Genomic DNA, 13,693 nt, shown 5'->3' on the forward strand with positions numbered 1-13,693 from the left:
TGTAGTAATGTTGTTAAGCTATGACGGAGTTCACTCATATTTGATAGTGACCATGCGCGGTACACTACTGGTGCCAGGTCTGTCTGCCTCGCGTGTGGGACAGTAAGCGCAGGAGAGTGGGAGGGGGGGGTATCTACTTCTTCTTTTGTTCTTCTTTATGAGCTGAAAGGAGAGGTCGACTTTGTGTGAAAACACCCAAGGGGCACCTCCTCGCTCTGGGTTACTGTACGTAATTTAATGGAAATACTAATAACGGCATCACCACGCGTATGGAGTACCTGCTCGCTTTGCAGGGGGGTTGGACATGATGGGAGGCGTTACCAACATTAGCTGCGCGTTTCTCACAGACATTTCTCGCACTCCCAGCTGTTGGGTGGAAGCACCGGTCGAGCGCAGCCCTGTACGGTAACTGTACCAGTCGCGCCGAACGCATGAAACGTGAACGAAATCGTCTCGTTTATTTTAGGTATCCACAAAAATGGAAACGTGAAGTCGGGTTTGGAGTGAGCTGGAGTGATAAACGCTGCGTAACCCTGGACCGCACGCTGATGACCGAGGACTGGTGCGCTCTGGCACCGGAGGGAAGCACCAAGCTTCACTGACGAGCTGAGCACCAATTTAGAAACAGCTGCTTGTAAGACTGCATGTTTCCATTAACCAGCTTCCGTAATGTAACTCCAGAATAAGGTGCGGTAACTGTTAGTTTTGTGCTCATTTTGATCCCCCCAAACGTGCCAATGCTGGAATGGTTTGTGACTTTGTGCATTGTGATCCTGGTGGTCTTAATCTGGCCAGGCTCCAAATATTTTGGTAGCGAGCGCCAGCCGGATGCTTTGCTTCAAGGACTGGGGATTTCACAGCAGGGGGCGAAAGACAAGATCGGGAGAACCGTCTTGGACCGAGAGGGGAGCGACCATGCCCAGGCGGCCTGTGTGGGTGCTCTGAGCGATGAGAAAGCACGCACCGTGGTACTAATATGCAAACCGTCCGCGCTGGCCAATTACCTCCTGAAACACTGCAGGACTTTCAGTAATTACTCGCCGTTTGTCGGCTGGAATTGGCGGGCCAACGCCTTTCTTCAGAGTGTGTATGAGGTGTGCTGGCCGTACGAGAGCCCGGTCCAGTTTGTGCGGGACAACCTGCAGCTGAGCGATGATGGGCTGGTGGCCTTGGACTGGGCAGTTTCGTCCTACCAGAAACGACGCAGGACTTCGAGTCACTCAACCAGTCCGGTTCTTCTCATCATCCCAAACTCTTTGGGAAAGATCACTAGAAATGTGCTCAAGGTAATCCGTGCATTCTTTGCCTGTTTTACAGACCTCACTGTAGAACATTACTATAGAGATGATAATATGCACAGACAAAACAGACAATATCAGACATAAAGACAAATCCGATTTGTGTAGAAACTGATAACAAAAAATAAGATAAGAAGCAATGTCAGGCAAAATTTGAATAAAGATGACTGTTGAACAACATAAGATAGGCTAGCCCAATACATTTGAACTATTCCACAATCCACATTTACACTTACAGCATCATAATGCTTCTTAATCCACAGAAAGCTATTTGTACCTGTAATCACAGACAAAGGTCGGGATACCCTTATGTGATGCATGTTAAGTTGTGTCATGAACTTTAGCTGCTCTGTGTCTCTAATGTGCGAGTCAACATGATGACAATTAGAGCGGCTGCATTGTAGTTCACGCTGAAATATTACTCATTGTTTACGTCATCAGTAGCCTTTCTATACTTAAACAAAAAAGGAGAGAGTATTTCCAGCTGAAATGCAAAGTTAGACAACAACAGGAAATCCGTTTCAAAAACTAGAAACCCAAATATGTAATATATAAATTTAGCATATGCACAGACAAATGCTATTTGCACTAAGTATTTTTACTAGTCAAAAGAGAGGTGCTTTAATAATTTAAAGGAGCTGCAGGGAGATACCAGTGCAAATCAACAATGCCCATTTGGGAAAAGGCAGTCACTTGATAGAGAGTTCAGTCAAAAGAGAAAAGCCGAGCAGTAAAAAGAGCAGATGCAGGGGCAGCACCAGTCTTTCAATGGCTCTTTCAATACACTGATTGAGGTAATTGAGTGAGGGATTACAAAGCACCGCTTGACTTGTGAAGTGCAGCGCCGCTCCACATAAATGCCTGTTGCATCGCTCACCATTCTGGGCAACTGGCATCATGCTTCATTTCATAATGTTAGTTCTGTGTGCAACTCCGTCACAGGCTTACCGTCAGCACCATGTCAGAAATAACGACTCTGTAAGAATCCCCCCCCAAAAAAAAAATCACACCAGAGTAAATAACTTCTTCTGTTGGTCTAAAAACTAACAGATGATGGCAGACGAAAAGGAATAAAGAACCACAAGAATTGAATAAAACAGAGATACAAAAAAATATATATATTAAAAAAAAATACAAAGTGAGTTAGAGCTTTACTATGGGAAAAGCAAAAATGATGGAAGGTAATTGTCACACTTAGAGAGATGTTTTCCTCATGCTTTTTTTTTTCACGGGCAGCCATCATCAGAGTAGAGTATTTGTGAGGCTGTCAGACGGTTACGCTTCGGAGGGCTGGAAACTGAGGCACCACAAGGGATGTACACCAATTAAAATTGCTTCTGTCACTGGTGAGACTCACTGTGCATAAACCAATCCCAGTGTGAGTGTGTGTGTGTGTGCATGAGAGACAGATAAAATAGGGTTCATGTTTGTGTGAGCATATACACATTCATGTATCTATATCTGTCACAGAGAAGAAGCAAAGAGGGAAATATAGATTCTGTTTAGAGTCTGTGCTCATGGTCCCTGTCTTTAACACAGGCCATTTCAGGAAATTATGAATTTATGAATGAGCCACTGCCTCTTAAATTATTCATATTTTTACACGGAGTTTGTCTTGTGCTTCTTTGTTTCACTGAATTTTGATTGTCTTATACAGCCTTTTCAACTGCTTTATATTTAATTTTCTTTGAAATTTGTAAATCCCCAAATATACTAAATATATTTACTTACAAATTAAAATATATATATATATATATATATATATATATATTATTTTTTATTTTTTTTAAAGAAAAAAAAACAAAAAACAAATTTCCCCTCGGGGATTAATAAAGTAAATACCTACCTACCTACCTACCTTACATTCATTCATTAACCTGATTCAGACATTTTATTTCATTCAGTCAGTTCTCTCCATCTTGTTCTCTTTCTGTGTTCATCTCTGTCCCTCATCATTATATTTGCTCTTTTGTATTTCTTAAATTAGTAACACAGCATGCACACTACATGTAGGGAAATGTGTTTATCTGTGTTCTTGCTGAGAAGAATGATAGTGAACTTAAATATGAAGCAGCAGCTAACCAGCTGCCGTTTCAAAAATCAAATCCACCCACCAGCGCCTTCGTAGTTTACCATCTTGTTTGTTTAATCTTTTCCAAGACTGAAATGTAAAAATATATTTTTTTAGGAAGTTTTACTTCTTGGGCTGGCGCAGTGATACCGTGAGTAAAATGAGCACAGTGGTTTTTATACTAAGCTAAACTAATCAGCTGCTGCAGTAGTTTAGTCTTCAAGGATTTTCTCATACCTTTGAGCAAGGCAACAAAGAAGCATTTTTTTCTGTAAAATGTTGACTAGACGGCTACCCCTCCGCAAACTGATTTTATGTCCTAATGTCAGCCATTAACAAACTATGTTTTTATTAAATTTTTACTCTCAACTTCATACACAATGAGCACATTTTATGAACGTAGGAACGAGCCCCATATTTACTGTTGAGAGCGTTACTTTCAAAAGCTTTAAATATAATCTATATATTCCTGCATGCGGACATCCAGCTGTTGCAGCATCCTCACCTCACATGATTAACAGCCGTCGTATTTTTCTGACAGAGCAGATAGATTTGTGAGCAGTTTTACTGTAATGTTGTGACCTAGTTACAGTGAGTCCAGTGTTTTGTCCAGTACGCTTTTACTACTTGTTTAAGTATTTTTTTGTTCCAAAATATGGGGTTTGATAATGTAGTCATTATATTTAATTTACCCTTCAACCTTTAAATAATAGTTTTTCAGACTATTCCTGACTACTGCTGAGCAGCTTTTGATTGTACAAATTCCTTAGCTTAAGCAAAAGTGGGGAACATTTACCGATAACAATCTCAAGTACATGGGTGAAGGATGTAATAATAGGAGAAAAACCTCAGCATTCCAGTGTCTTTTTCATAAATATAACCAGAAGTAGAAGACATATAACTCATATCCAGCAAAGCATAAGCGTACCAATGTTTCTAGCAATCAAGCGTACTGTTCATGAAACAGACATGAACATGTCTTTTTTTTTTTTTTTTTTTTTTTTTTTACAAGGAAACAAGCACATGGCCATTAGATCTGTTTTCCATCCCGTCATCTTTTTTTTTTTACAGTTTGTGGTACGGAGCAACTCACCAATCTTTTGGTCTTTGCTAAAATGGAACCGTGACTATGTGCACAAAGAGCTGATGTCCAGCTTCATTTTAATGTGTTTATTTACATATTGGGTGATATGTAACCAACAATGAAAAATGAGGGTGTATCAGACATTTTCACTGGATGTTTGTTTCCCCCCAAAATCCATGCCTCATCCCACCTAGAATATACAATGTCCACACCAGGATTTAGCATTTCTGTCTATTAATCGAAGCAAAAGCTTTTATCTTTACTGAAATGACATTTTACGAAGCAAAACATTCATAATTACTCATTTACCTTAGAATACTGACAGAAAACCCAGGTATTGTGTTTTAAGACCGATCAAACAAGCCCTCCCTGTCAACATTTTTAAGGACGCTGGAGCACAGGAGCAGGCTCGAAAAACATTTTCAGCTCTTGGTATTTTTACTCTTAGATTCAATTATTCATAACTATTCGCCCCTTTGAATGGGTGTCCTTGATGCTTAACGCTTTGATAGCGAGCCAGAAGAATTAACCATTTGGGAAAAGTCCAAAAGTTTGTCAGCCTTTGTAAAACTTCACAACACTCAGGCATCATATTTTTTCAACTCACCACTCTTCTCCTGCAGTTTTGCACATTGGGTTGAAGTCTCTGCTGCTTGTCTGCTGGAAACCAAAAGATTAAAGCAGAAGCAGCACTTCTTTTGTTTAGCGTGCTATATTTAGGGTTCATACAAATAGTTGGTCAAAAGCTGGCAACCAATTAAATATGACATTGTAGCTATGGAATTTATCACATGGTAACTTTTAGTCTAGATTTTTATTGTTGGTTTAAATGTCAGTAATTTGTTTTCTCAGTTCATCAGCAGGACATTGAAATTATTAAGAGATACAAGTAAAGCTGGATGAGGATACAAAGTAAAACAGTACCATAACGTCATGGTGCAGGACACGTTTAAACATCAAATCATGAGTGCCTTATTTTCTAAAATGAGAGTTGGTACATGTATCCCAGGCCTACTGAAGCTATTGACCTGAATAGAGGACAGGGCTTTGTGGTGAGATGCTTTGTTGCCTCTAAAAGGCTTTTAATCAAATAACATCCTTAATTGAACTTGATTTGTGGCAACATGTCCTGATGAAGTTTGATCAACACTAGATGTGGTCTCGCAGAAGTAATTCACATTATCCAATATGATTTGAAGGGAACATTGTTGAACTTTCGAGTAAAGCCCTTCTTGTTGTGTCAGTACGGAGGGTGTTGTCCAGTGTGTGGAGTCCCTGCAGAAGGAATTTGTCACTGAGCTGAGAGTTTATGAGCTCTGGCAGAAAAATGCTGGAGAAACCACTTTTCATTCCTACTGTTTCTTTAATCAAACTGACATTAACATTTTTTTTTTTAAATGCATATACAAACTAATAAGTAAAAGAGTGAAGTAATTAGGAGCAATGGTCTAAACCTGCACGTATCACAGCACAGGGTGTTTGATTCTTACTTGATTATTAATCATTGCTTATCATCCAAACACAGTAGGTTTTAGATGACAAATAATACAACATGGGCTTTTCTAAACCTTTGGATCTAATTAATTATTAATGACCAATTAACAGTAGTGACACTGCTAACAAAATTGTTACTTTTTGTAGGTGTGCTGCAGGAGCTGTTCTCACTCATCATTCGTTGCCTTACTGTTGGAGAAATGTACAGTCTGATGTTAGTTTACACTGTGTGATTATATTAATATCTGAGCAGGCAGGCATAAGTGCGGCAAAACCATTTCAGACTCAGTTGACCTAATTTAATCTCAGAAGCAAGCTTCATCGCTCAGCCCCAGCTTTACATGCAGCTAAAAGGGTAAAATATCAACTTATGTACCTCAATATCTTTGTGAATTAACCTGGACTCTAAAGGTGATTCATATTCAAATGAAAATGCTCCTTCGTCTCATGTGCTCCAATTGAATCGCAATGATTGGAAATGTCATGGAACCGTTTGAGGAGGAGGCTAATGAATGAAGAAATGAATGATGTTTCAGTATCTTAGCTCAGCACTTTCCTGACACCTTATCTGGCAGAGTAAACCTTCATTTCATATAGACAGCCAGAAGATAGCACAAATGTTTGTATGGAAAAAAGATGAGTGCACTCTTCTTCTACTTCTCGTGCACACAGATGAAGCACTTGTGACACTGCAAATTTAGAGAGAACACAAATCCTCTCCTTTCCAGACAGAATAATGTGTTATTTATTCCAACAGTATTAAACAGAGCCGGGGCTGGGGCAGTCGCTCATTTTCCTTCCCTCTCTACATTAAGAGCTTTCAGTGTAGTTTATAAATTTGATTGTCATTTCTGGTCTGCTCTGAATCTGAACGTTGCCTGCTTTCCAGAGTTAATTGACAAAACATTTTTCCCAGCTTATGTAGCTTTGATTGTAGGCTAAGACTTTTTTTTTTTTTTTTTGCTCACCTATTTGGAAATGACGCTATGTATGTTACCAACTTGTTACGCGTTACTATCATTATACAGATCAAGTATTCAGTAAATGAATCAGACAAAGCTACAAGGAGTTGTATTAACGTGCACACGCACACATATCATTACTGAATAAGACCAAGTAGTTTTCGGTGGAGAACTATTAGATTTGGAGAGACAGCACCTTGAAAGCCCAAAATGCCACAATGGTTTGTATTTGAAAATGGATGCTTCAGCCTTGTCTCAAAGATGAAAAAAGCTCTTTGGTGATGAAGAGAGCATTTTACTCGTTTGAAAGACACATTCACTGATACCTATTTTAATACTGCTAAATTGTGTTGTTTTTCACACAGAAGTTCTTAAACCTTGAGGATATATTGTTCTTCTATGACATTCACAGCATTTAAACAGTACAAATGTGTTATGTACAGAATCATAAAAAAACAAAAATGTTCAAATTAATTTGATTTAAAAGATTCACACGTTTGAATTTATTTTAACGAAGAATGAAAGAGACATTGGTATTTATGCAGTTGCATAGTAGTTTCTTAAATTATGTCACTGAGCAACATAGGACCAAATTTCTCTGTTTGATTGACAGGCCTGTGGTGCCGTCAGGTTACAGCTATTGGTGGGCGTAACGTTGTATCGTCAGGTTTCCAATCAGATCAGTCAGATCCACCGCTCGCTCCCCTCCAGCTCAACCAAATATGGTCACTTCCTGCTTCAAACCACTCTAAACTAGTCAAGATGGCGCTGGCCAAAATCTGAACTCGAGGCTTCATAACAGCCATTCATAAACCATTGGGTGACGTCGCTGTCGGTTGCCGCTTGTTAAAAACAAATAATACTAGCTCATTAGAAAAAAAAACAATGGCCTCTTCTCTTCAGTGCCACTGAATTAAAGGGATGTTTTTCTGCCAGATAAATGAGATCACAGGTCTCCGTACGCAAATCCTTTCAGCCCTCCTGTACCAAATCTTCTCCCAACTCATAGTTCAAGGGTAACGACATAGTGCAGGCTTTTCAGACATAGCAGTTGGCTGCGGTCTACATGGACATCATCTGACATTGTGCATAATGTGGTCTTTCACCAAGGCTTCAAGAGGGTCAGAGCACTGCCTCAAATGCAACTGTAGTGCAGGTGGCACCTTCCTGGCTCACAACAACCTGTAGTTGTTGATGTCTAATAGAAATAGAAATAAAATAGAAATAGAAGCAAGTACATATTTTCAGTTGAGAGCTTGATGTTAACAAACACCCAGAGAATGCTTCTTGGCCTATGGTATGGAATTAATGTTTACTTATTTGGGCTATTGAGAAGGCAGGATTCTTTACTCACAGGAGGTTTGTTTCCCGTGATTTGACTTTATTCTGAAAAAGAAATGATACATAATTAGATATAGGTGAAACCGTGAGAGGAAACTGCATATGATACGAAAACAATTTTAACTGGCTATTCTTCTCAATAGCAGTGCTGACAGTTGAACCTTTTCTATAGTACACTTCACACATGCTTAAGCAGCCCAGTAAAAGGGAGCAACACTTAATTCCTTAGTTTCACTGTGGTCTCACTTCCCCGAGCAACTGCTTATTTATTTTTCCATACAATAAAAAGTAGTACCACGCATGTTCAGGTATTACAACTGTGAAGTCATTTAGTGGAACAAAATGGAAAGTGTGTTCTAAAAGGAGGCATTGTTTAAGTCTTTGGTATTTCAGTCAACCAAGAGAGCAGGCCACACTAATCCACCCATGTGGCCTGTTCAGACAAACAAGAGAAGATTGCTTTATGTCAGCATAGTATGACACATTTACACATTCATCAAACATAAACTGATTCATATCGTTCCCATCTTGTTAAATGAGTGAAAATCGGGTATTTATTTCATAAAAGCATATAATCTAAATAGACACGTGAGCGTCCTTTTTTTCATTTCTACTTTCTCTTTCTACAGTTGTGCGAAATGGCACTGTCCCATGGCTACCTTCCAGTGGTTTTCAACCGCCGCAGCCACAACGGCACCCCACTTGCTACCCTCAAACTGCAGCAGTTTGGTGACCCTGCAGATTTGCGGGAAGCTGTGCGCTACATTCGTTACCGACAGCCTGCAGGAAGGCTGTATGCAGTGAGCGAGAGCTCTGGGTCGGGCCTTCTCCTGTCTTACCTGGGGGAATGTGGATCATCGAGCTATGTGACGGCGGCCGTCTGCCTGTCACCCATGTTCCGCTGCCAGAGCTGGTTTGAGAACGGGCTGTGCTGGCCCCTGCAGTGGGCCTTGGTGCTGTACCAGAAGATATGTCTAAGCAGGTATGGAGGGAGAAGAACCAGAGGGGAACATGAGGGCTTGAATCAGTCATCGACAAAGTGATGTGAAAAATAGTAATAATAAGTCCTATTTTCATAGTTGTAGCTATCATTTCTATTGTTTATGATAACATACTCACCAAAATAATTGTTGACCATCATCCGACTGCTCATTTTTCTTGTCACGGCTAACTTCTTTTTAGTGATGTTACTGTGTTCCAAGGTGACTGCAATTAACTCGAGTACTTTGTAATGGGAACAACCAAATAACAGAAATACAGCACTACAAAAATATCATTGTATGAAAGAGGAATTTTCCTTTAATTACAATTGGCAACCTGCAAAAACAAAAAAATATTTTGAAAGGTCAACAGTAGATTTTTGGATGCACATACAATTGTTATTATTTTTTTTAACATGATGAATTTGTTCATTTCAGTAGGAAGCTTTGAAAGACAAACATACACAAACAGCTCCCTCTTTTCCTTTAGTTTACAAGAGGAATATACAGTATATTGTCCAGTATTAAGAAGTCAATGAAAAAAAAACCAGCTTTATTAGGATGTTGCATTAAGTATGCCATATCAAAATAGTCTTGAGCTTGAACTTTTGTGAGCCACAAGGCAAATATTGTACAAAGGGGCTTGTTAGACAAATGCATGTTCTCACAAACCCTTTACTGGAAAGGTACAGACAATTAGGGGAACAATAAGGTGTCTGTAGCAACAGATGGCCAACTCGTCATCGACTAATTGATTCTGAGAGACATCGTGACCCAGGTAAAGTTTCTTCAATTTCCCTCTTTGTGTGTGTGTGTGTGTGTGTGTGTGTGTGTGTGTGTGTGTGTGTGTGTGTGTGTGTGTGTGTGTGTGTGTGTGTGTGTGTGTGTGTGTGTGTGTGTGTGTGTGTGTGTGTGTGTGTCCCATTTTGTTCATTTGTGTTTGTATACACAGGTACAGGACAGTGCTGGGTGAGGCCATGCAGACAGACAGCCTGTTTTCGAGCTGTTCCTTGCGTGGGATGGAGGAGGCACTGTTTTGTCAAACTGGACATGTGAGCACCACACCAGCAGCACCAACAGGTACCAGCAGTAGCAGCAGCAATATATCAGGTGCCTGGGATGCCTACTGGGAACGCAACGAACCCTTAAGAGACGTGGATGAAGTGGCTATTCCTGTTCTGAGCGTGTGCGCTCAGGATGACCCCGTCCGTGGAGACATCCATTCCACGGTACCGTTGGAACTCTTTGAGACAAACCCACATTTTTTCCTCCTCCTAACTGATCATGGAGGTCACTGTGGTTTCTCCACCCAGTGTGAGGGGAGTGCCGCTGGTGCGTCGGGTGCAGTCGGTTCTGTGGCTGCACCAAACAGCGGGATGGAGAGGCATGGGACCAACTGGAGCCACAGAGCTCTGCTTGAATTCTTCAGGGCGACCACAGACTTCTTTAATGCAGAGGAGAGAGCAAAGCAGCTCGCTGCAAGGAGGAGGGGCCTGGGGGGAGGGGCAGGAGGGAGGGTTTTCCGCCACCGCAGCATTAGTACATGTAAACGAGTACCAGTGTGTTCCCATAATATCCATGCCATTTACAATTGGCAGAGGTCCTATACACGATGAGGGAGCTTAATGCAAGTTAAAGGTGGAGTTTCCTTGTAATTAAACAGCAGTTATATTTCTGTCCACTTTAATCATCTAACCACTCTGTGTGTATCACAGAGGTTTAACACAGGTAAAGATGCACTTCTTTCCCCATAAAACTCTTTAAAATCCTGCATTGTTTACAATGATGTCCACCAGCAAGCAGGCCTCTCATTTCTTGCCTTTGCTTGTCATTGCAGCGCAGCATGTCACCGACATGCATGTGCGCACGCATGTGCACTATTTTGTGCCTGCATAATACTAACAGAATAAAACAGGGACCCTCTCATAGCATTACAAAAAGCTGATATGGTTTGGCTTTCGGATGTGAAGAACTCATCGTTCTGTGCCTGAGTGTCACTCAGCTAGAAATTGTTGAAACCAGAAATACAAAAGTAATAGTGTTGCAAAATACTGAGTTGATGGTAATCTTTTCAGTGAAAGTGTGTGTGTTGTTCTCACCCATAAACCACAAGTGTAGAAAAAAAAAAAAAAAGAGAGCCCACAAGATTGCGTGCAGTTATTTTGTTTAACTAAAGAGCTGACGCAAAACTTTCAGGATGGGTGTCTGTATATTTTTCTACAGACCAATTCAGATCCCTTCGATGCCAGCTCTTACAGGAGTTGTAACTGTTTTATCAACATATGGACTGTATATCTATTGATTTAATCAATCTGCCTTACATTTTACACAGTTTGCTACATTTGTAACCAATTGCTATGTTTGCTACCACAGCAGCATTGTTATTTGGGATATTTGAAATCTTGACACTCGTTAAATCATGCTGATATTTTACTAAAAGTATATTTTGTGCCTAAGACTTCTTATTTTATATTACATTCTACACACATGTTAAATGTGTTATATTATGTGATGGAATTAAATTAAAATTTAAGGACCGTGAAACAGTTGATATTTACAACTGGTCCTGAAAATCAGCATTCAAAGCATTATCCTTCGACTACAAGTGAAGTCCTCATTAATACTAATGTATTGCATGATATATCTTGATCTATATTACAGATCTGACTGAAGTTGTGATCTGTGGTCATGTTAAACCCCTTCTCAGGCAGTGCTCACAGGCACTCGTTATAGCACAGTCCCCACAGCCATTCCAAGCAGAGTGACATTCACTGCAGTGTTTATCCGCCCACTGAGCCTTATCCACTCAGATAGCTGGAACAGAGTAGTGTACACAGTGACACACACAAAATGTGTGCTGGCAGACACATTGTCAACATGAATCCTCAACATGACACACACACACACACACACGAAAACAGAGATACAAGTACTTGCACACACATACAGACATGCAAACAAGCCGTCGCACACAGGATATTAACATACATGCTTATTATCTGCAGGCAGATTCACAGTCGCATACGAAACAAACCCTGCCTGTGGCACACACATGGATACCGCAGGGTGTCATGAATCAAGTGATAATGAAGGGATTTTCAGCCAGCTCATCAGAAAATACTAAATATTTGAAAATATGATTTTCCAAAAGTGTGAATGGAAAGAAATTCCTAAAAGTTGTTTCATTTCCCATTTGGTATTTAGTCAAATTTGGATTTATGGTCAGCCCATTGTCTAATGTTGTTCGTGAGACACACCAAGCAGTGATAATGATACTGTTAACTGCTAACAACCTAGTAATCATGAGCAGTACAGCTGCGGAGGGAAGAGTAATTTCTCTTTCCCTCCCTGTCTAGATTCTTAGTCTTGGGGTCAAACCAATATCTGTTTATTTAAAAATAGAGCCAGAAGCCTTTGACTTGACTATTTATATGAGACTAGACTTTGACCGGCACTTTTGCTACTGCTATAAATCCACAAAAAAACTGACTGATGTACAAAACCCTCTTCAAACTGTAGCACAGATCTACAATCTTGCAAGATGCAAAGTGTGTGATAAAGCAAAATATGCAGAATAACACAGACCATGTACAAATTACTGTCTCCTTACTTTTTTACAGCTGTTATCTGTTTCTAGTTTTATTGTCTTCTATTCTTCCTCTCATGTTGTGCTTCGCAGAGCCTTTTTATTATTAATATTAAATGTCAGTACTTGATGAGCTTAAATAGTATATACTATACTGTTGCCAAGTAAAGCTTATGATAATAATTGTCAATCTTATAACTGGTGTCATAAATTGTGTGCTTTCTCTTAATAATGGGCACACAAACGTTTGTGTGCAAATTGTACATTTCATCTTAATGATTTAAAAAAGAAAATAAAACAATCTCCAAGTCATTTCTAACACCAACGGTTTTGATATTAAATTCTCTTCATGGCCATCCAATCAAAAATAATAATTGTTGTTAAAACTATCAGACTAAACAGTGAAACTCTAATTAGAGAGATGAGTCAGTTGTGCCTCGTTCTAAAAATAGATTCTGCACATGCTGAAAAAGGGCATCATTTACAGAAGGGGGGGGCTGTTTAACACAGCAAAAAGGAGGAGCTTTATTTAACCAATCTTTTATTATTGTTGACATCTCATAACTTATGACCAAATGTAGACATTGTTTCCCAAGATAAACGGCGGCTTTCACTGGTCCCCAGAAAATTAAGCCATTAAGATTGAATTGCCCTTTCACACTTTGCTCATACAGAAGCAAAAGTCTGTCTCAGTGATCAGACGCTGATTTAATTTGAATGATTTATATTTAATTAAGAAGGACCTTGACATTTCCATTGCTTTGATTAAAATAAATCATAGGTTATCTACATTGAGGCACACGGTCAGTTAGGTATTTACTGAGGCGGGCCAATGGGAAGAAAATCATACAGATGGAAATGTTCTGCCAACTTTCAA

The 13,693-nt window shown here is 39.8% G+C and overlaps 1 protein-coding gene across 1 annotated transcript; it reads left to right on the plus strand.

The window, feature by feature from the left end:
• Positions 1-299: 299 nt before the first annotated feature.
• abhd15a (abhydrolase domain containing 15a) lies at positions 300-11,681 on the plus strand. Its single transcript, XM_069689544.1, has 3 exons — positions 300-1,286; positions 8,880-9,232; positions 10,183-11,681. Exons 1-3 carry the CDS (start codon positions 738-740, stop codon positions 10,844-10,846), a joined length of 1,566 nt encoding a protein of 521 aa, XP_069545645.1. The 5' UTR covers positions 300-737; the 3' UTR covers positions 10,847-11,681.
• The last annotated feature ends 2,012 nt before the right edge of the window (positions 11,682-13,693 follow it).

The sequence above is a fragment of the Brachyistius frenatus genome, unplaced genomic scaffold (genome assembly GCF_029030835.1).
Source record: "Brachyistius frenatus isolate BFR_SWC_R1_liver_20210118 unplaced genomic scaffold, ASM2903083v1 Contig_1, whole genome shotgun sequence".
Lineage (NCBI taxonomy): Eukaryota > Metazoa > Chordata > Actinopteri > Embiotocidae > Brachyistius > Brachyistius frenatus.